At 42.0% G+C, this 22389-nt stretch overlaps 1 protein-coding gene across 1 annotated transcript in view; it reads left to right on the top strand.

Moving 5' to 3' along the window:
• Positions 1-9497: 9497 nt before the first annotated feature.
• Positions 9498-22389, top strand: part of LVRN (laeverin) — a 33747-nt gene continuing 20855 nt past the window's right edge. Inside the window, 6 exon segments of the mRNA XM_030968585.1 lie at positions 9498-9641; positions 9643-10088; positions 15485-15627; positions 16868-17007; positions 19104-19230; positions 21373-21527. Of these exon segments, the coding sequence (XP_030824445.1) occupies positions 9498-9641; positions 9643-10088; positions 15485-15627; positions 16868-17007; positions 19104-19230; positions 21373-21527 (1155 nt within the window).

Below are 22389 nucleotides of genomic sequence, written 5' to 3'. Positions count from 1 at the left end.
TTTGGTAATAAAGGCTCAGCTTGCTTGACAGTCTTCCAATAGCTTCCCGTGAGTTCCCAGAACAAAAGTTATTTAGAACTTCCCTTTTGTAAATGAGCCCATGATAATCCTGGTATAGTTATGTTGGACATCTGCTTGGGCTTGGAGGTTTATCTCTCCTGAATTGTCAACTTCAGGGGATGGGGCATGGATCTTGTGGAGTTCGGTTTTAAATTCTGGTTAAAATTGCAGCTGGGATCATACAGTCTTCATTCTGGTCAGAAGTGACCCCAGGGAAGAAAATTAAGATCCATTCATAATACAAGGGACAGGAACTGAAAATGTGTACATGTCCTATGATCTGTCATGTGTGTGGTGGTCCCTCCAGAACAGGTGGACTGATGTGAGGACAAGGGTGGTGCACTATGGCCCCGAGTGAGATTCAGTGATAGTTAAGATGATTCGGAGTTAGTATGATATCAGTGCAGTAAAGGAATTACAGTGAGCCAAAGAGTTCCTTCAATATGTGAATGAAACCCATTTGGGACCACAGTGAGGTAAGAGTCTTAAGGACTAAAGTTCACCAAAAACAAGAGTTTTTCTCTCCAAGTTACTGAGTGTATTATAAATTTGCCAGAAGTCACTAGCTAAGACTTCAACAAATAATTCTGGCACGTGAAGTCCAGTCACCATAGCAGATCATTCCAAAGGCTGGCTGGGCAATGGGAAGGGAAGAACCCTGGGGCCCCTCTTCTTTTGAGCGGCTAGCCCTACAAAACTGTGCTCTTTTGCAATGTCAGCATTGAGCTTCTCATAGCCTGAAGCTTTGAATACTTTGCCAGAATGTCCTTGCTTTTTCCATGGTATTTGTTTTGATTTATCTGCCTGCTAGGCTCCCCTCCTCCCTTACCTCACAACTAGATTTGCTAGTTTCTGAAGAATGAAGAATGTGGTTAGCAGCCCATTTCTGTACTTTATCAATGTCATTCTTTCTGTTTCCAGAACAAACTAATAACACGTTGCATGCACCCAAACTTTCTCAGGTTGAACTTGTCTTAGTTTTCAGTAATTTTTCAGTTATGTGTTGGGACTTTTTGGCACAGAGACTGTGTTTTTATCACTCCTGTAACAGACATGAAGAGTGGGATGCTCCTTTTTTTGACACATCCTTCTGTACCTCATAGAGATTTGATAATTTCATGGTTTAGATTGACCATAATGCCACAAGTTCCTCATGACTTTATAAGGAAACTAGCATTCCTGTAGTTTGGCTTCAATGATTGAGAAGTTATCCTCTGAATTAACTAGTGGTGTAGCCACTGGCTGCCTTCTAGGCCCTGTGCCTTCCTCCTGCTTCTCCTCACCTTGCCATCAGCTCAGAGTCTTCTTCTCACTGATCTTCATGTCACTACTGCCATCTTCCTCAGAGTGCATTCTGACTGTGCTCTCCTAAGACTTCCCATACCATTTCAAAAACCAACACAGCACACTTAGTTGGTAGCATGGGTCAGCCTGCCGTCCCACACAACTCTATCAAAGGAAAGATCAGAAATACTTCCCACCTTTATTATTGTTACTGAGCTGTTCTCAAAGGCATCCACTGTATCATTAGTCCTGAAAGAAAATCCTGCTTTTGTAGCTCTAGCTTTCCCAACACAGACAAATGCACAGAATTGTTTTACTGGGTTTCTTCTTTGTTTGGTTTTTGGAGTTTTGTTTGGGGTTGTTTATTTGTTTTAATTTTTTTGTTTGTTTTATTTGGTTTATTTATTTCTTTGTTTGTTTAATATAAAGAGATATCTAAAGGCTCACCCACATCCTTTATTCTATTGTGATCTTTTCTGCACCAAAGACAGGCTCTAGTAGCTAGCAGCAGTATTATTTTATACACATTAATTTTAAGTGAAAAATGTATTCCTATCCTATTGTGAGTAGGAATGTCCTATTTCTGTATCTTATGTCACAGTCTGTAGAAACTGATTTGTACAAGAGCTCAGAGTACATTCCCTCCTCAGGTCCATCTATGCAAAAGATTTATTAATTATATTTTGTAATTTATTTATTTTGAGCCTCTTCCATGATACATGTTTTCTTGAGACACATCACATGTCACCAAGTGTGGAGACTTGCCAAAAATATTGGAAGTCTTTGCCTGCCAATCCCATGGGCTTTCGGAGAGATTTTTTTGTTTTTTAATTGTCTCATTGGATCAGAGCGTTTGGAGATCAGATGACATCAGATTTAGGATTTAACAGAGCAAACCTAGCACGTAGAAATGAAGAACTGCAATGGGACTGCATGCTGCACCAGGACAAGAATTCTAAACAGGTACTGTGCTCTGAGATGCCAGAAGAACATACTAAGGGGTTAAACTGGAGACCTGCTTTATTCCACTTATAAATCAGGCTCAAACCTTAGTACATTTCCACCAAAGGCCTGCCAGAAAGAGGCCCTGGAAAACAGGCTGTCTGGGGAATGTAAGGATATACAGAGCTCTGGCCAATTTGATCACAAGTTGACATGTAGCCACATTCTGCAGCAAAGCACAGGTTTGTTGGATCAATAAAGAATAGAGTGTTTTGTGAACTTCTTAAAGAAGTCTATCTTTCAAAATATGATACCAGGAATCTTGGGATAAAGATGATGCATAAGCTTTATATCTGTTGGAGTCTTGGGTATTTGCGTTTCTGTCAGTATGGGAATTCCCACTGGTAATCTTCAGGTCTGACTGGTTTAGTGAAGATTTTAATGGGAAAAAAAAGTGTGGGGGAATAACTGTACTAATTTCTCAGTAATTTTTGAAAATCTGACAAATCTGACACATCTCAAAATGTGGCAAACAGTTTAAAATCTTAGAGGACAGATTTAAAACAATACTTTGGAATGTGAACAGTATATACTTTTTTGGTTTTTTTTTGATGATGATGAGCCAGTGGAGCTTGCTGCAGATGTGCAGTTATAGACCTCTGTTCAAAGCTAACTCCCAGTACAGAAAAATTGAGCATTTTCTTAGGAAACTGGGCTAAGCAAGATTAAGGTGACATTTACAGGTATGATGACCCTAAAGAAACAAAGCAGTCAGTACAGAGGACCCTGTGCCCAAAGCATATGCATTTCCAGGGAGTTAACTTTGGATCAGCTGTGATGCCCTGGACCTCTCTCTTCTGTGTCTTGGCCCAAATGCCCATCAGTGGCTGGAATGCACAATGTGCCCCAGGAGAGAGGCTTCAAAATTCCTGACAAAGTCTGAGCATGGCCCACTGTTCTGAACAGCTGGCTGGCACCAGCTTAGTGCAGATGAAGAGGTTATTTCCAGCAGGAACAGCCATGGGTTTGTCTTCTGTTATCCTCCTGTCCTAACAGGAAAGCAAGCTGGATGTGCTAAGGTTCTGCTTATTTCCCTTTCAGCTGCCTCTGCAGCTCTAGGGCTGAAGTTAGCTTTGTGAAGCATTTCCTGTACTTGACTGTTGCAATCTTAGGCTTGCATACCATCCAAGAGCCCTCCTCGCAACAAAAGCAGATGAAAAAAAAAGAGACACATGGGTCCTTGATCCAAATCCACTGGTCCAAGTCCATGGATGAGAAAAATTTTACAGTATCTCAATACATCAATTTTTCAAAGTTTTACTTGATATTCCTCCTAGAGAGCTGATAAACCTCAGTATGACAAGCGCTCGGGGGACAAGTACTACATTCCTGGTTAATTTCAGTGAGGCTCCCAGAAAAATAATGGGCATCTAAAAGCTTTAAAACATGTAATAAAAAGGGCCAGCAATTTAAAAAATGACACCATTCATCATATTAAGCAATATCAATCTACTAACCACTTCCTTGCAGTCTGACAGGACGCAAGCCTGAAAATGTTGGCATATTTGGAGAAAAGCTGATACCACTACAAGTTGTTTGTAAGTGCAGCAATAATCAGAAAACATTAAACTTCACAAGAGAAGAGGTTAAATGGTGGCTGGAACAGTTTCATGGATACACTTATCCTTTTTTTATTAAATCTGAAACAATTTTCTTTCAAAACTTCATTCCAGAGTGCATTGTTCCAGTGGGTTTTTTTCTTGTTAAGTGGACTGATGAAAACGTGATGTTTCTTTGCCACACAGCCTCAGTTGCCAGACTTAGTTTATCAGTCTTATCGGACTGCCTGCCAAAACTTCAAAGCCAACTGATAGTATCACCAATTATTAAAACAAAAAAAAAAAAACCAAAAAACCTTACAAAAACGCAGTCTCCTTAATTATCATCTTCTGCTGGTATTCTGGTTAGTGGTTTTCATGTCAGCTGTGCATATTTCTGTGTTGCTTTCCATGCTGTTCTGTGGATCTCTTCATGTTTCCTAGAATTGCTTTCCCAACCCTCCCTGAGGAGGAGGAGGAGGAGGTGTTTTTCCCATGTATCCTACCTTCAAACAGGGCTGCAGGTCTTGCTGGCTTCTTTGGACACCCACAGCTCTTTGGAGGGAGTCTTCAGCATCATGACTCTGCTCATGGATTCATCATTATTCTATTTTAACCACACCATTTAGGGACTACCTGTTGTCCTCCACAAGCAGAAGTACCCAGAGAAATAGTTTTGTTTTGCTCCAGTGGCTGTTCTTTCTCCAGTGGTGAGAACGGTTGCTCCTACCCAGGATTTGCTCTTCAGATCCAAACCATCCCAGCAGTACACACATCTGCAGAGGCAGTCAGCAAGGCCCTGGTAAACAGCTCACAGCTGGTACATCAAACAAGAACAGAATTTACAAATTTTTGCATGGTTTCATGGTCTGCAAGACAGAAGATTATCAGCGGCCTGTTAGTCTGAAACACCCAGGAACATATTCTAATTAAAGCATGGGTTAAAATATCCTCCAGTTATAGATCATTCATCATTACCAATAATGGTAGTATTTCAAGCATGCTTCCCTGCATACAACTTTTTAAACTGTTGTATAACTTGTGGTGAAAGCACTTGATTTGCTCATATAGTGACCACTGCACAATGACACCTCACTCAAAACCATTAACCTGAATTTTCAATTTTATTCTTTTTGAAGAATGAAATTGAATGCTTGGTCAAATGTGGCCCTTTTAAATTTGAAATCTCCACTTTGCCTTTCTGTATTGCACTGTACTGGCCAATAAAGACAGTCTTGTCAACACAAATACAGTTCTATGTTCAGCTGATACTGTGACAACTTTTAAACTTTATATCCGCTCACAGTTCTGTACCAGAAGCGTACAAAGTCTCTTGAGGGCAGAAACGGTGGAACAGAGTCTGGTGGTGGGTTTGGTTTCTGCTTGTTTGTTTGGATTCCTTGTTTGTTTGCTCTGTGGTTTTGTTGACTTGCTTAGGTTTCTTGGTTTTGGTTTTTTTTTTTTTCTTATTAGGAAAAGAAATGTCATTCTTTCAAGTCTGATTCTAGTTCCTTGGTAGCAAGTATCACGTGTGTTGAGTTTGATATTGAAGGTACCTACTCCATAAAGAATGACATAAAGTATTCATCCTGAGTCCAAAGGAAAGCTAGGAACTTCTTAAATGTGTCCAGAGACAGAAGATAAGGTCCTCAGCTGCTCGTGCTTTGTTCATCTGTATAAATCTTATTTGCAGCTAAGCTAACTGTGCATGGTCACCTTTAGCTCACATTTCCTACTTCAGATGGCTGTGAAACATCCTGAAGTATCCACTTAGTTGGACCTCCAGAGCAATGGTAAAAGTTTGCAGCTTCAGCATCTTCCATGGAATAATTCCTGCCACAGATGTTCTCAGGCATTACAACATTTTTGGCTTTGATACATTATTGTTAAAGAAGGACAGTAAATGATGCAGAAAAAATTAGACCTTGTGAAATGAGCAGACCAAGTTTTTAAAAACAGGAGGGAGAGGGATTTTATTGTACGCATGGATTCCTCATGCCTAGAAGTTCTGATCTTGTAAATACAGAGGAATTCAGGCACTTCCTCAAAACCTGAAGAAGAAACATGATCAGATCTATTAAAAACAGTTTCAGGAGTGCTGGTCACCCTTGACTGAATGCTGGAATTACTATATAAGCCATCACTCATCCTCAAATTAGAATGAACAAACCACTAAGAATGTGATTGAGGGGATCATCTTTCAGCATAAAAATTATTTCACATTGCTTAAACACGTGATTGTCCTATTTCTTGGCATTCAATAGATATGCTTTACGATGACATTATTATTTATGAAAACAATACTATTAATCTTAATATCTTGAAAAACTTTAGAGAAGGGTCACTAGCATTTTGCTACTTGAAATATGTCAAATTTCCTGGCCAGCTGCCAGAGGAATTGTTGTTTACCTTACTGCACTTAATAGACAGTAGATCCCATGCTGTCAGATGTGACCTTTCTCTGTTGCTCAAAATTTAGGGGACACCAATAGTACTTTGAACAGCTGGTGAGCATGGCGCAGACCCCATCATCTGAAAAAAGATAGTAAAGTTTGTCAGATGCTTTGGTGCTCTTCAAAGCAACAGAACTGACTTCTATTATAACAGGTGATTTGTTTCGACCTTCAGATATGTATTAAAAGCTTCTTCTGACTTAAAGATAAGCCTCCTCTTTCTGTTCAAGGTCAGGATTTGATCTGTGCTATGGCCTGAATAAAAACTCTGCCTTGCTTGCCATGGTCAGAGTGTCTGGGTCAGAGTGTCCGGGACTGCCTGCATCTTCAGCTCCAGGAGCATGTCATTCAGATGTCTTAACTTTGCAAAGTCCAGCAGAAGGGATAAACTGTAATATTTGCACTAGAAGCTTCTCACATATTTTGTACTGCATGCAAATATTTCCCCACTTCTAACATTCCCTGGTATATATGTTTCCACCAGGAGGGGATTGTCCAGTTGTGGCCTTCACCCATCAGTCACTTTGTGACATTATAAATTATTTGAGAGGAAAAGGTACTTAAACAACAATTTTTAAAACATTTATGCTAAGTCAGAACTATTGTGGGTTTATTATGAGTTAATGGAGGAAAGGAGCAGGTTTGAATTCTCCACTGAAAACGTGAGACAATAAGGTGTATTTTACAGACACAAACTGTAAACTTTGAAACATATCCCACTCTGTTAATAAGGGCAACCTTCCCATGGGTTGAGAACTTCTCAGAACTGAGAAGTTCTGCCTCTTTTCACAGATGTGGAATGAAATGCCTCAGTTTTAACTTTACCTGTGCATTGTTTTGAGGAGTTGAGTGGATGAGAATGGCTCTACTGAACAGTGTTGACGATGAATAAAAATAAATTTGAAAACAGGACATGGAAATCCTCCTTAATTTTCTAAAATATCTGTGCTCTTCTTCCCATCATGTCCTTCTCTGCAGTGCTGTCTCGTCCATTCTGATCTTTCTGGGAGCACATTCTTCTTACCTAGTCTCCCCAGTATGTCCGTGCTTCTTCTATGGGATGGACCAGCTCTTTGGACTGGCACAACAAACTTACAATGTTTCCCAATCTTACAATGTCAACAAGAAGGAAAAGATCCTTCCCTAAACACTTGAATAAATTTTCTGTGAAATATTTAAGTGACATGCAGCAGGTCATACTTGTTGGAGGGCAGTTCAGGGGCTGCAGGTCCAGCAACTTCCAAGGAGTTGGCTGGAGGTTATTGTAAGGTTTTAATAGGAGAGCAATGTGATGGATGTTGCAAAATATGCTAGGAGAAAAGGGAGAGGCCGCTGATGTGCAAGATGAAGAGTAAAGTTACGAGAGGCGTGTGCAAGGATGGTGTGTTAAGTGGAAAGAGTGTAAAGGCCTGAACCAGGGAAATAGAAAAAGTCCCAGGGTGTGGGTGGTGAGGACTGTGGTGAATGAAAACCAAATGAGAAAAGAAGCATGGAAGCAGAAACATACATGTCAAGCTGTGTGAAAAAAGAAAAGGAAGATGGGTGAGCCAGCCCCAGGAGACAACGTGTTGTGAACCTAGTGGGCAACAGCAGCAAAGGCATTGGGACAGGCAGCAGATGAGGTAAGAAGAGTGGGATGCAACCAGTGGAACAGGCTATCAGAGGGTATTCCCCCATCCCTCAAATGACAGGAAAACAGATTAGAGTCTTCTTCTGGAACGTGAAATTTTCACAGTGCAGTGGCTCAGAGCTGTTCCCTAGACCTGGAGCAGCCAGCCCCACTGTAGCCAGCATGAGAAAAGCAATACCTGTATTCTGTATAGAACAACAGGAAAAGTTATTTATCTTAATTAACTACTAAATTAGCAGGAGATACAACTTTAGAGTGAGGTTATTGAGGCGAAATTTGCTTTAACTCTGATGACCAAGCAGACTGTAATGCCTAATCCAATGCCTTGATTTTGCAAACAGAGATGTTTGTGGAATGTGGCTCTTGTGCAGACTACAAGCCCCAGGAAATTATCTTGGGTCCAAGACAATGTGGCAGGTGTGTGCTGGTTGAGAGTAAATTAAAAGAAAAAAAAAAGAGAAAAAAAAGGAGGGGGAAACACTGCTTGTAATCCTATTTACAAAGTGCCTAAAACAATGGCACCCAAGAACCACTGTTCCTGGCTTCTGCTTCTGTTAATGCATGGCTCATCATGATTTAGAAGAGGAGCAACTGAGAAAAAACACCAGGAAATTGTACAAGGTTTCATTTTTCAATCTTGCTGGCAATCCGGCACCAACTGGCAAACCCTTTAAGTATGTGTTTGAATGGGAACACGGGATTAATCCTGTTGATTGTAATGAGGTTAACTATGTATTGTCAGCACAGTGATGTTTATAGCCTCAACTGAGCTGCAAGGAATGGGACTCGAAACTATTTATTAAAAACCCACTTTGGTCGCGCCTTTATATACCAAAGATTTTGCAGACTGGGTCATCTAACATAGATCTCCCTCGAGAACACATAACACTCCAAGCACAACTCTTGTGCTCCTCAGTGACCCTGCCATTTCCTCAGTTTTTCTCCTGCCACTGTGGTAAAATACGTAGGAACATTTGTGCAGCTTTGGTTTTGGTTTTTTGCTTTTTTTGGCTTTTTTTTTCTGGCCGGTACATCCCCCATCATCGGCCCGACGGTCGCCCCCGGACCAGAGTGTTCTGCAGCCCCGAGCCTCCGCCCTGTGCTGAGACACGGCCGGGACCACCGGGGGTCGTTCCGTCCGTCCGGGCAGCGCCGTATCCCTCATTCCCGGGGGGTTCTCGGCATGCAGCATCTCCCGCCCACCCCCACCGCCGGTACGGCCACCCGCACGGACGTAAGGAGTGGCTGCTTAGCTGTCCGCCGTGGCGTTTCCCCCGCGGGCTGCTGAGGCAGACGGGACGGGGGCAGCCGGCAGCTTACCCCGCCTAGGGCTGCCGCGCCCCCGCTGCCCGCACGGGGCTGGTGTTCCTGGGCCGCCCGCCCCGCCGGAGCAGCCCTTGGCGAAGCGGCTTCCTCGGGACGGGGGGGAACCTGACTCCCCTGGTCCGGCTCGTCCCGCCCTCGGGCGCGCTCACTCCCCCGCCCCGTAAGTAGCGGCGGCCGTGGCCGTCGGGGCGCAGAGCGGCGGGGATGGGGACCCGCGGCGGGGGGCTGTACGTGGGGCGGAGGGCGGCGGCCGTGGGGGCCGCGCTGCTGCTGGCGCTGCTGGTCGCGCTCCTGGCGCTCGCCGCTCTCTACGGGCGCTGCCGGCAGGAGGCGGCGCCGCCGCCCTCGCCCCGCGCCCCCCGGCCCCGCCGCCCCTCCGCCGCCCGCTCCTGCTGCCGGCTCCGTTCGCCGCCTGCCCCGCCACCTCCTGCCGCTCCACTACGACCTGGAGCTGTGGCCGCGGGTGCGGCCGGGCCAGGCGGGGCCGTTCGCCTTCACCGGGCAGGTGAACATTACGGTGCGCTGCCTGCAGGACACGGACGCGGTGGTGCTGCACAGCGCCGGGCTGCGGAGCCGCGGGGCTGCCGCCGTGCGCGGGCCCCTGTCCGAGCCGGGCGCCGCCGTGGAGGTGGCGGGGCTGCGGCAGGACGAGGCGGGCGAGGTGGCCGTGCTGGAGCTCCGTGGCCGGCTCCGCGCCGGGCGCCGCTACGTGCTGCAGCTGGGCTTCCAGGGCCGGCTGGAGGAGGACCTCGACGGGCTCTTCCTCACTCGCTACACCGACCGGGGGCAGAGCAGGTAGGCGGCGCCGGCCGCTGCGGGGACCCCGAGCCCCAGCGGCAGCGGGGTGCCGCGGCCGCGGTCGGGGCCGGCCGTGCCGGGAGGAGGCGGGAGCGGCGCCGGGCGAGCCGCTCGCTGCCGGGCGTGGGAGGGGGACTGAGTGCTCCGCACGGCGAGAGCACCTCCAGGGCTCGCATCGCCGGCTCCAGAGGGAGCGTGCCGCTAACTCCGGGCTGCGTCCAGCCGGCCGCTCCGCGCTCCGGAGAGCATCGGCCAGGCTGCCCTGGCTCTCCGCCGGCAGGTGACTTCACCTGCAGCACCGGCTGGACAACTTCTGGTCTCAGTGCCTTTTTTGTCTGCAGCAAGGGAGTCAAACAGTACCTGTGCCCAGCGCCTGGGGGGTGGAGCCCGTCTCAGAATCTTCATCCCGGCCCCACCGGGGTCCGCGTAGCGCTGACCACTCCCAACCTCCTCAACCCGTGTCTGTGCGGAGCGTGTCTTTATCAAGATACCCGGGATTCTGGCTGTGTATTTGGGCATGAGTTTAGAGACGCTGACCATATGCAATTTCAAAAGCCTGGTGGAGTAGGATGGGTGGCTGCTTTAAACAGCTGTGTCTTCCTTGTAGGTGCTATTGCACATGAACTTGTTCAGCTGTCACCAGACAATCCGTGATTTGCACTGTGGGTGCTATCAGGATGCTTTCTTCCTCTTTTGAACTGCAAAATCTGTGCTGGGACAGTGTGAGCTTATTGAGTAGTCAATCACCTAAAATTTTCACCCTCAAAATAATATTTTTCGTTTTCTTTTCCTTTTTCATTTCTGGATGTGAAACCTGCTAAAGAGAAGTGAATTTTAAGATTAGAATTTAAGTACTTCCACTGGAAGACAAGTTTCTCAAAATAGGCAGTTGAAGAAGAAGCAGATTAATTGCTGTCTTTAAAGTTATTTCTTTTTTAATAATCAAAGATGTCGTGATTTGCTGAGCAAATATCAAGTCAAAAGGAAACCTGGAGTTAAAATTTGAGAATTCTTGGCTCTTGTCTGAGTCCACTAAAATAAATTTTATCTCAGCAGTTCATAGGCTCCTTGTTTGAGCAGGTAAAATGCAGTCACAAGATCCATACATTCCAGCCTCTGTAGAGGCTGCTCTGTAGTAGCAATAACATGAAATCACAAAATGAAGTTAACAGTTTTTACTGACGTGGGGGAGGACTGTGTGGCTCTTCTCAACAAGCTGGCTTTTTAGCTGCAAGCTCTTGTGTTAATCTTGATACCATTATCTGCCACATCTGGAAAATGCAACTTATCACCTTATACAGCCTTTTTTTTTTCCCTTTTTGAAGAAAAAGGTTATAATTTGGTAAGCCTTAGAGAAAAGTGCAGTATAACAATAAGTATTTTAGGAAGCACATTCTATTTTCTTTAATTACTGTTTCTTCAGTTACTGATTGTTGTTCACAGGATTATTTGTGCAATTTAAGGTAAGAAAACTCTAGAATTTTTTTATTTGCATAATTCTATAAAAATCCAAATTAGAAAGGAACAAGCACTTAATTACTTAGTTCTGTGCCAGTGTGCTCTCTGATGTGGTATTAATTCAATCAAGTCCTATCTAAGTGATGCCTAAAGATTTTTGGGTTTTAAGTATTTTTCATATATTTGTAGCTTTTTAGACCATTTATATGTGGTTATACAGATCCTGGTATTTTTCTTACTCCTCTTACATTTCAGAGGAATAAGCTAATACATTCCTGAAATGCTGTTTAGTCATATTTTCAAGTAGAGAACCTACAAGAACTTTTTTTTTTCCAGTCAGAATCTGAGAAGACCTAGCAAGAAGTAGGGCAAAGCAGCCCTGGACCAGCTCCAATGAGACAGTACCCAGGGGAAAAATTACCTTACCAACTGCTCTTCTAATTGGACAATGTTTGCTATGTCCATATGATATGATAATTTGTTAAACTTATAAAAATTGTAGAAATCCAATACTGGCAAGCCCACAGGCCATAACTGTGGAGGCACCTGGAAGCTCTCAATAAAGAATTACTTTTTATCTTACCATTTTAATACTCTTGCAAGGGTTTGTTGCAAGGGTCTCTTATCAGGCAACATAAGAAACACTGAATTAGATGCTGATTTTTTTTATTCAGGGGCTGTATAAAATTCAGAAGATCTGAAAAAAATAATTTGTCATCAGCCTTGCTGGAACAGTAGAAAATAAGAACAAGAGTTTTTAAATCATTTGAATAATATGTATAATTAAGTTTCCAGTTGTTTAGAGGGTTTATGACAAATTCTCCTTTTCATTCTTAGCTCATCGCAAAGCACTAATGAAATGTGAGATTACAGTCTGGTTAAAAAGATGGCAGTGATATTTAGACAATGGAATAAATCAAAGAAAATCCACTGCATACAGGTGTAATGTATTAGTTTTTTATTTGTTCCTGTAGACATAACTGATATTATTGAATGATTTTGCTTTTTTTTTTTTCTTAAAAAAGGTTTTCTCTGAATCAAGGGTATGCAATAGTATCTTCTTATTTTTCCTTCACTAAGATTTAGGTCATCACTTTACCAGCCATTTCCTTAACCAGATAGGTTCCAAAACCACTGAAGGGGTTTTGTTTGGAGGAGATAAATTTTGAGTGATTTGTAAGGGCTGTTAAGGTATTAATGACAGAAAAAGTTGGATTCTAATGAATTACATAGATGAGGAATGATATAAAAACTTTCAGTGCTTTCCAGCTGTCAGTACAAAGCCAGTTACTGTTCTGCAAGGAAACTTCCCCCTCCAGCAGACTGTCCTGTAATTTTTCTGAAGTGACTCGTACCAGTCTTCAGTAGACCCTGGGTCAGTTTCCTGCAGAGGCTTTCTGACCTCAGCACCTCACTGAAACCAGCAGCTGTGATAGAAAATGTGACCTCTGTCTATGGTCATGCAGTCCTGTGTTTCTGCCATGTGCTAGAAGCCTTAGTGGTTTTTGTGATTTCTGCTTGAGGAACTGCTGGAGATCTCTCATTTCAGGAGAGTCTGAGCAAGGCAAGCTTTGAGAAGTGAAGTCCCTGAAATGTTTGTTCCATGTGAACTTTCTTTTTTATTGGCCATATTTCTTGGTCAGCTAACCCCACTACTGTTGCACTGGGTTGGAAAGCTGTTTGGAGTGACAGCAATTTTCAGAAGTCTTAACCTTACCTCTGCAAAAAAAGAATAAACCAAAGCTCCAACTTCACTGAATATCTAACACAGAAATTTTTTGTTATCAGTTTGACCATTGATGACTGTATGTGTTTTTACTGTTGCTGACAATTCCTACTAACCACCTGATCATGTCTTACACACAAAAGAAAATGCTGAAAAATGGGAGCTCTTGTTATGGATAAAGGATAACCCATGTCTGCAGTACTTGCAAGAGCAAAGGAAGTGAAAAGGGAAGAAGCTCACACTTCTCTAGCTTTAAGTGTGTGAAGGTTTCCCGTTGAAATAGGGAATCAGTATTCTGCATGCAGCTGTGGTAGTCCATACCAGGACCTGGGTAGGCAGAAAGATACAGAAACCAGTTTTGCTCTTCTCTGGCACTGCTGGCTCAAACATACACAATGCAGGGGTTTTGTTGTTCATTGTTCTGCGCAGAGGTCTTGCTCTGCCATGAATGAGCTCATGTGTGCTGCTTCAGGGTTAGAGGATCCCATAGGCTGTGCTATGAAGTGCAGGCTTTATGCATGTCGCTGTTCACATCAGTATTTTGAAATCCTTTTGGAATTTTGCTCTGCATATGTCCTGTGCATGAAACACTTGACTGGATAGGGCTGAACAGGCATTCCAAAATGTAACTAAACACAGTATTTGCACTGATTTTTATTAGTTGCTTCTGTACCAATTACTAGGACGTAGTGCAGATCTGACTCATTACCCACTGTAGGTATGGGGACTCCCCTGATGGCTCCTGGCTTGTTTGGGATGCCTCAGTGCTATGAATAAGCGTTTCTCACCTTGGTGGGAATAAAGTGTTGGGAAACACCTCAACTACAACAGAAAAATATTTGCCCTGTAGTAGTGAGGTCACAGAAGCAGGAGATTATTCTATTCTTGTGTGTCCTGCTGCTGGTACTGCTTGGCTGACAGGTCTGGAGCTTTGAGCACCATTGAATTTGTATTTTTTCTAATTCTTGGTACGGATGCCCTCATGTGAACAGCTCAGATGTACAGCTTGTTGAGAGCTCTGCCACAAGACATTGGTTTATCTTTTGCTTCCAGCAAGTGTATGTTGGAGGAGAAGAGTTGGAGATAACTCCAACAGTAAATTTAGGTGTTAATATTTAACAATGAGTAAGTATTAAGTACAAATAGATATTTTAGTATTTAGTAAATACGGATGGATTAGAAGTCAATGTTCTACACTTATAGTTATGATGGGATATAAAGATTATTGAGTAAGTTTCCTATAAAAAATCTTGAATATTGCATGCAAAAAAAAAGTCAACAGCTCAGCCATGTCCAGTGCCAGGTAAAGGGTCTTACAACTCCAAGGGTAACCTTGAGAGGTCTACCTCCTTGAGGGGAGATCACTGCCCTGCAGCTAGTTGCTGTGGAGGCACAGCTTAGCAGACTGATAGCTGCAGATAGTATGGTGTAAAGTGATTGATTTGTAGTCAGTTTTTCTACTATTAATGCAGTTCCTGCCATTTACAAGTCCAGTCTCCAGTTTTGGTTTGCTGCTGAATTCTCACTGACAGCCTCACACAGGAGGATTAACCTTGACTGGACCCACTTGCTGAGCATCTGGGTGGAGCAAAGCTCACTTGGTTGACACAGGAGGAGCGTATCCCTCACAGTGTGCCACAGAGATCTGCCTCAAGTGAGGTGTAGCTCCTTGGCATAAAGGATCCTTTTGAATATTATTCTGGGCTTGCCAGTGCACTGGAACAGCACTGATGCTGCATTCCCCAGGGTACTTCTCTAGTGGCACTTGTCAGAGTTGTGCAAGGGCATGCATATGCAGTTAGTTAACAGTTATCACAATGTTTTATAAATGTGTAATTAATTAATAAGAGTGCATGCATGAGGGAGAAGAGCAGGTGTAAACAGATACGGTCTCCTGTATCTCTTTAATCAACTCTGTTTTAGCAAACAAAATAGAAATGCTCAAATACTTAATCTGGAAAAGGCCTGCAAGGAAAAAAAAAAAACAAATGCAATTAAAAAGACTGCTTTTCTCTACAAACATCCAAACTGAACTGGCTGTTGGGTATGGGGATTTAGTCATGACCTTAAATAATAGCTGAATCTTTTCCAAATCTGCATATCTACATGCTTCACTTGCTGCTTTTTCTGATTTGTTGTTTCTATGTATATGTAGAATTTTGATCAGCTGTAGCCTGCTGAATTAATCTTATTTGTATTTTTAATACAGTATGCTCATTGCCTCCCAAATGGAACCAACGTATGCCAGGAGAGTTTACCCATGTTTTGATGAACCTGCCATGAAGGCCACATTTAATATCAGAATTATCCATGACCCAAGCTATGTGGCTCTTTCCAACATGCCTGCTATTGGTAGGTAAACAACACCTTGATGTATGGTTTTTTTCTCCCCCTACATTACTTTTAAAAAGGGTGCAATTCATCTGAGAAGTTTATGTCATCTAAAAAAGTGTTCTGTTGTCCATTTGCTAGTGTCTTCAAAAGGCACAGAAAATCTGTGCCTATGACCTTAAAAGTTGGGGCACTGTTATTGATAATTAATGTCTCCGATGGTAACCATTCTGTTGATCAATTTTGTTAGTTGTGGTGCGCTCTCCTCTGCCTGCTCAAGGCTGCACAGAGTTTGATTTCTGGTATTTACTGCTTCGTTAGCGTGTCTGTCATACTGTGTGACATCATTTTAAAGCAAAGTCACAGCTCCAGAAATGCAAAGTCCGTGTTTGTGACATCAAGGGGGCACTTTAATTCTCAGTACATGTTAAGATATTTACAACAAATTAAAATACTTTTTCCAGGCAGAGACATTCTAGCCTCCTGTGTATGTGCAGAATAGAAGCAAGAGGAGTATAAGACTCTGGAGATGCCCCTTCTGTCCCTTGCTGGGAACTCAAGTGGGATGTCTGTGGAGTATAAGATTCCAAACAAATTTTCTAAATTAGTATTACTAGAGAAATCCATTGGGTCTCTTGCCATCTTCTTAAAAACTCTTTTTTTTTACAGTTCAATGCCATGAATCTTTATTTTTCAACTAAATAATTTTCAGCCACTGTCATGGTTTTGTAAAACCACTACACCCATAAAAGTAAGTTTTATGACATTTGCATGGAAACGAAGTCACTTAGGAATTATAATAGGTGGGATTGCTGTGAGAATCACTGGAAGCATTTTCTACCCCAAAGAATCTTGCCTGTGTCCTCCTTACTTAAAGGGAAGGTGTCTGATTAAGTATTTAATAATTCTTAGGCAGACCTAACCAACATTTTGATCATAACAGGTTGTATGTTTTAGATAGGTAGCATGAGATAAATTATCCTCAGCTTGCCCATAACTTAAAAGTGATGGAATTTGATATCCTTCCAAGACTTCAGTCATGAAGCCCAAGAGTGAATTTTTGCTGCTTGGACGGAAGGTCACGGCTCTAGTACATGTCAGTAGCAACAAGTCTGGCTGCTTTCCTTCTCCCAGAAACCAGTTAGTGCAGGAATACACCATATTGAAGAAAGCAGTAAAAAATAAACATGCAGAAAACATGGAATTCCTTGTTTATTATGGGAGAACTTTGGTTTTAATAATTCTTTGCCTTTTTTTCTAGATGTATCTGAAGTGAAGGATGAAAATGGAAGCCTGTGGACAGTTACCACATTTAACACTTCACTGAAAATGTCAACTTACTTGACTGCTTTCGTGATTTGTGATTTCGATTACGTCACCAGAACTGAGCGGGGAAATGAGGTAGATATGAGGCTGCCTGACACCTTACAGGAATTTACAACAGAAGTTGGCCCTCTCGTGCCTCATGTAGTTTGAGGACATCACAGACATTAACTGTGCTAAATACCATTCCCAAACTATCTGCTTATGTTGCAAAACTGCTGACATATGTCCCATAGATATTTCTGCAGAAAGTTTTCCTTTGGGACAATTAGATTGTTGTCTTGTTCATTTCATACAACTGCACAAGTAGGTATGGCCTACGTATGTTAAAATCTAGGAGCAGCTACTCTGCAGAAAGTACTTGTTATAATTCATGATCTTATTTTCTTAGGGGTCTTAGTTGGAAAACATACCAATTTCCACTGCTGTGATAAACCACTGATGTTCAGTGCCTTGTTCCTCAAGGTCCTTTGAGGAGACGCATGGTGACATCAGTAGGAGTAACACTGTATTTCAAACATTTTGTATACCAGTACATTAACCTTCTATTCCACAGTATGCATACCTTTTAGCCTCCAGAAGGGACTGTTTTGGGTTTGAAGTTTCTTCATCTGTGAGTATTCAGTTTTGTTCTTAGACTAAAATGGCTAAGGCTTGCTGAGAGAAGCTGTAAAAAAAAAGGTACTGCATGGGCAGCAGCTGCTTCACTTCCTTTCTTTCATTCACAGTTAATGGGGAAAAGATGTATCAAGTTCTTCCAAAATAAATAGTAAGTTCAAGCGTAAAAATTTTAAAGATAGGTTTACTTTATCTCCATATTAAATGAGAGCACTTCATGGGTAGTTTGCTCTCATCCTGCTGGGAAAAGGTGGAGCAATGTAAGTGGAGAGTGCAGAGATTGTCTAGGAAGCACAGTGTTGGGTCTTTTTTACAAGGAAGGTTGCATTTGGTATGTCAGATCTGCCATCTTCTGTGTTGAACTTGTTGGATACTTACAGCTATGGCTGCAGTGGCTTTTTCTTGGGCCTCGTTCTTGGACTGAGGAGTCAGCAGAGCATTCAAAGGAGCTGTTTTTCAGAGGGAAAAGGCACCACCTGTGTTCTGTGAGATTGAGTGGAGGAGGGTATTTCACCCCTAGGTTTTGGACAGAGTTGCTCAGTTTATGCCTCCACAGTATTTGTGTGAGCATGTTTCTTGTGCCTGTTTTGATGTTTCTGGTAAACTGAAACACTCAAAGCTCATACTAGGATTAGTATTTTAAGATGCTGTGTTAAGGTTTTGCAAAATTAAGTGATTGGGTCTTTGAATCTCTTCTGAAGCTTTGGCTGAAAAGAGGGCTTCTCTTGACTGAATATGCTTAATTTTTTTTCATTGTGAATTAAATCCTGATGTTTCCCAAGCATGCTCTTAGGGTTTGGCTGTGCAGCTCCTTGTGAAATCATGCATTGCATTTAGATGCAAGAAATGTGAAGGTTTTGAGCTGCTGGGCACCTGGTGAGGCATCTCTTGTTAAGAGATATATGATGGAGATAAAAACCTTTTCTCAGGCTATTCCATCACTTTTGGGCAAGCAGCTGCTCTTTTCAGTATGGGAACAAAGTCAATGGGCACAGGAGAGGAAAGATTTCTTGCTGCTGTGGTCTTCATTACTTGGAAGTACAGATGTCATCTGCTCAGATGTCGCCTGCTTTCTCCAGCAAAGGGCAGGCCAGTGGTCTCAGAGAAAGTTTAGGAGGAGAGATGTGCATGTTAGGACTGCAAACACTCTCTGAACATCTATTTCTCTCTCTTCAGGTGGGCTAAATGCAAGCTGGCCACCCAGACACACTCACTGGAATACATTGGTTTTAAGATGTGTAATTCTTAATGGTTTTACAGTGTTTTCCACTTAAGAAAATAAAAGCTGTGATTTCATTTGTTCCTGCTATGTCTCGTTGTATTCAAATCTTTGTCCTTTTGAAGTACTGGAACTCCCCTTGACTTTAGCAAGATCAGGGTCTGTGCTGCTTTTTGTTAGGTCCAGTAAAATTTCAGTTGGATTTTTTTTGATTAAAAGCTTCATTGAATGGTCTGGTGTGGACAGACAGCATTTTTCCAAAATGACTCACAGAGGAGAAGCAAAGAAAATGAAGTGTGAGGGTTGTTTAAAAGCATTCTTCCTTGTTTTATTGCAGATACGTATTTGGGCCCGGAAGGAGGCAGTTAAAAATGGGTATGTTGACTATGCTGTAAATATCACAGGCCCAATATTTTCATTTCTGGAAGACATACTTAATGTCAGCTACCCTCTGCCAAAGACAGGTGAGATGACTTATTTTCTGGAATGGATGAGAAATGGCTGCTGATGTGTAATGTTCACAGAAGCTGTGGGTTTTTCCTAGGGTTCTCCTTTTACAGCTTACCACATTCATGGAATAAACCCCCTAAACTTCAAATCATTGAATTCTCATTTCTATCTTATGGCTTTTACTAACCTGTAACTCAACACTCTTACATTTGCATTCCACCCATTTTTGAGGCCTATTCTCCTAATAAAAGGGGCAAGTTGGACAACAAAGTGGATAGAAAGGTGTAGTTCAGTCACATGGGCTGTCTTTGGGATCACAACATGTTGTAGTTCCTATGTCCTTGAAGTAAATCCATGCTGCCTGTATGTAGCCTGTGTCCCCACAAAGCATTCCTTACTTTCTTCAGTATATTCCTGTCTTGCCTTGGGCATATGTTCCTGCACATTCCTCCCCAGAAAAACAGGGAGGATTGCCTACAGGAAAACATTGCTTCTACTTCAAATGGACATTGGGTAAGTTGATTCAGTCAAAAAAAACCGATGGCACCATGTTGTTTCACTCTACAGTTTGTTTGCTACATGTACTTGTATTCCCAAGGGTTTCAGCATTAATATTATGGGAAATGGGTAGAATATTGAGAAGACAGTAAACAGTTCTTATCGAAAATTAATTCTGGATCTGCCAATGATTTTACAGGATAGCAGGACTGGGGGAAAGGAATTTCCCCTTTTCTTGACTGGATAGTTTGTTGATTTGTCAAATCTGTATTTTGGCACTTGAAAGAAATAAATTTTAATATGTGTAAAATTATTGTATATTTCTATTAACTTGTAGAATTACTCACTACACTTCTTTTGGAAAATGCAATATATGCAGTCTACACTCTTCAAATTTTCTAGTCTTAGTAATCTTACAAGCTAGGCAAGGGCTGTAGATTATTCTGTTTCATGCATGTATTGCTGTGTTTAGTAGCAATGTCAATACATTAATTCATTAGCATAAAATTATTACACAACAGTAGGGAACAGTAGAGGAACAGTGTTGTAGACTTCCTGCTGGGCAGAATTTCAGTTTCAGAGAGGGCTGTAATACCATTATAATCCCCACTGTAATGCCATGCAATACCCACTGGACTTCCCAGTGTCTTTCTTTAAAGTTTCACTTAAAAAATGGTAAAATTAGACCAATCAGAGTGCCTCCATGTAAATGCAAGAGATTTCTCTTGCAAACTTCAATGTGAAATTAAGAAAAAGCACATTTAAAGCCAGGGTCTTTAACCCAGGGTTTGTCTACATCTGATTTTGATGCTGTTGTAGGTGAGGTCGCCTGCCCCAAGGGTGGATAAAGGCTGCTTCATCAAATGTGAAATACCTTTGCTGTAAGATGGAGGCAATAATCCCAGCTGAGATGCAGACTACCTATAAAGGCATTCAGCACCATGCTTGCATTAATTGCCTTGCTTTTGGTCTGCAGCTTTCTTGTGGTCAGCTGCTTCTAAATGTTCTGTACACCTTTTCCAAATTTTGATTTTCCCTGCTGAGTTTAAACAGTATATCTTTCCTTGAGACCCTGATGTTTTCTCTGGCTCTCACATTTGAACTGGAAAACTAATGCCTGTGCATAAGGCAGAAGAGGCAGTACAGAGGTGACAGTCTTACTGTGTAAATAAAGAGATGATGTTTCTAAGGCACCTTTCAAGCAAGAGTGGAAAAGATGCCTCTTCTCACACAGCTGAAAGAGCAAGACTTCTTTTTTATCAGTTGCTAGGCTGAAAAAAGGTAATTATTATCCTACCCAAACACAAGAGAAACTCACAGAGAAAGATTTCTGACAGCCAGCAGTGAACATATATTCTCTTCTAACCTCCATTTTAATTCAGAACATTTGTAGGTCGAAAATACAGTCTAGATCTGGGCTTTGTGGAAATTAATTATGTGGTTTCCTGAAAGAATGGCATCGTAGGTGAAAAGCATGACAAGAAGAAATTTCAGCGATCATTTGCAAGTTTTGCTGTAATGCCACAAAGAAGCACTACCATGTAGTATCCTTCAGTGGGGTGCTGAGCCAATGTGAGCATTAAAATTGTGAGCATTTTATTTATGAAAATGTTTAAGATAACTTTTTTTTGTGTGTGTGTCTGTTTGAATCAATTTAGATCTGGTCGCACTGCCTGATTTTGGAGCAGGTGGTATGGAAAACTGGGGGCTAATGATTTTTCAAGAAGCATCATTGATGAACCTCCCAAGTGATGAATTCACAAGCAGGAAGGCAATGATTGCCTTAATTGTGTCGCATGAACTAGGACACCAGGCATGTGGTAAAAAATTCTGTACATGTATTTGCCTGTGACATTGTTTCCTTGTGGTTGCTGATGATGCAGTTACTGATTAATAGAAGCAAAATAATCACTTAACAGTAGAGGGTGTGTGTAAGCACTAGAGAACTGAAAGCCTATTTGATCATATGTTCTGCTGATAAAGCAATGTTAAAAGTAGGTTCTCTCATCTTTCAGACTGCATGCTGATGGTACAGGACTCATTGATGTGAAACTGTTAATGGGACCCTTGGTTTTTTCTTACACAAGTGCTTAAGTGCCATGAGAGAAGATACTCTGGGGATGTAGGGATGACACTACTGTCCACACAATAGACTTAGTACTTTGTTAGGACACTCATACTGAGTTCATCAGTATCCTTTTGTAGGGGCAGTGCACATATATACTGCAAAGGGTATTTGTTTTTCTCTAAGACACCGCCCATAGTACAACAGAACAAAATTAACATGAAAATACTTGGTGCTTGATCTTTGCCCAGCTTTCATAGAGATTTCCTAATTCTTTCTTACTTTATTTGGAATGATAATACAGTTGCACTTCCTTATTGACAGTGTTTAATTTCCTGTGATTTGCTTGAGCAACAACTATTTGCACTTAGTCAGTAAAATTAGCAAAAATAACTTAACTTGGCTAGTGCACATTTACGCCTTTCTGACAATGTCTGTAACTTTGCAGATCTTCAGATGAGCAGAGTGTTTTTACTGCAAGCCAATTAAATAAATGTCAGTGGTTAACTACAATCTATTTTACAATAAACTTGTAGTTCTGGTTTTTAAGAATTAGCAAATAAAATATAAATCCAGAAATGATCAGTTTTTTGTTAAATATTAAATGCCA

This window comes from Camarhynchus parvulus, chromosome Z, assembly GCF_901933205.1.
Source record: "Camarhynchus parvulus chromosome Z, STF_HiC, whole genome shotgun sequence".
Classification (NCBI taxonomy): Eukaryota; Metazoa; Chordata; class Aves; order Passeriformes; family Thraupidae; genus Camarhynchus; species Camarhynchus parvulus.
Note: the sequence above shows the minus strand (reverse complement) of the source record. Positions and strands in the feature narration are given on the sequence as shown.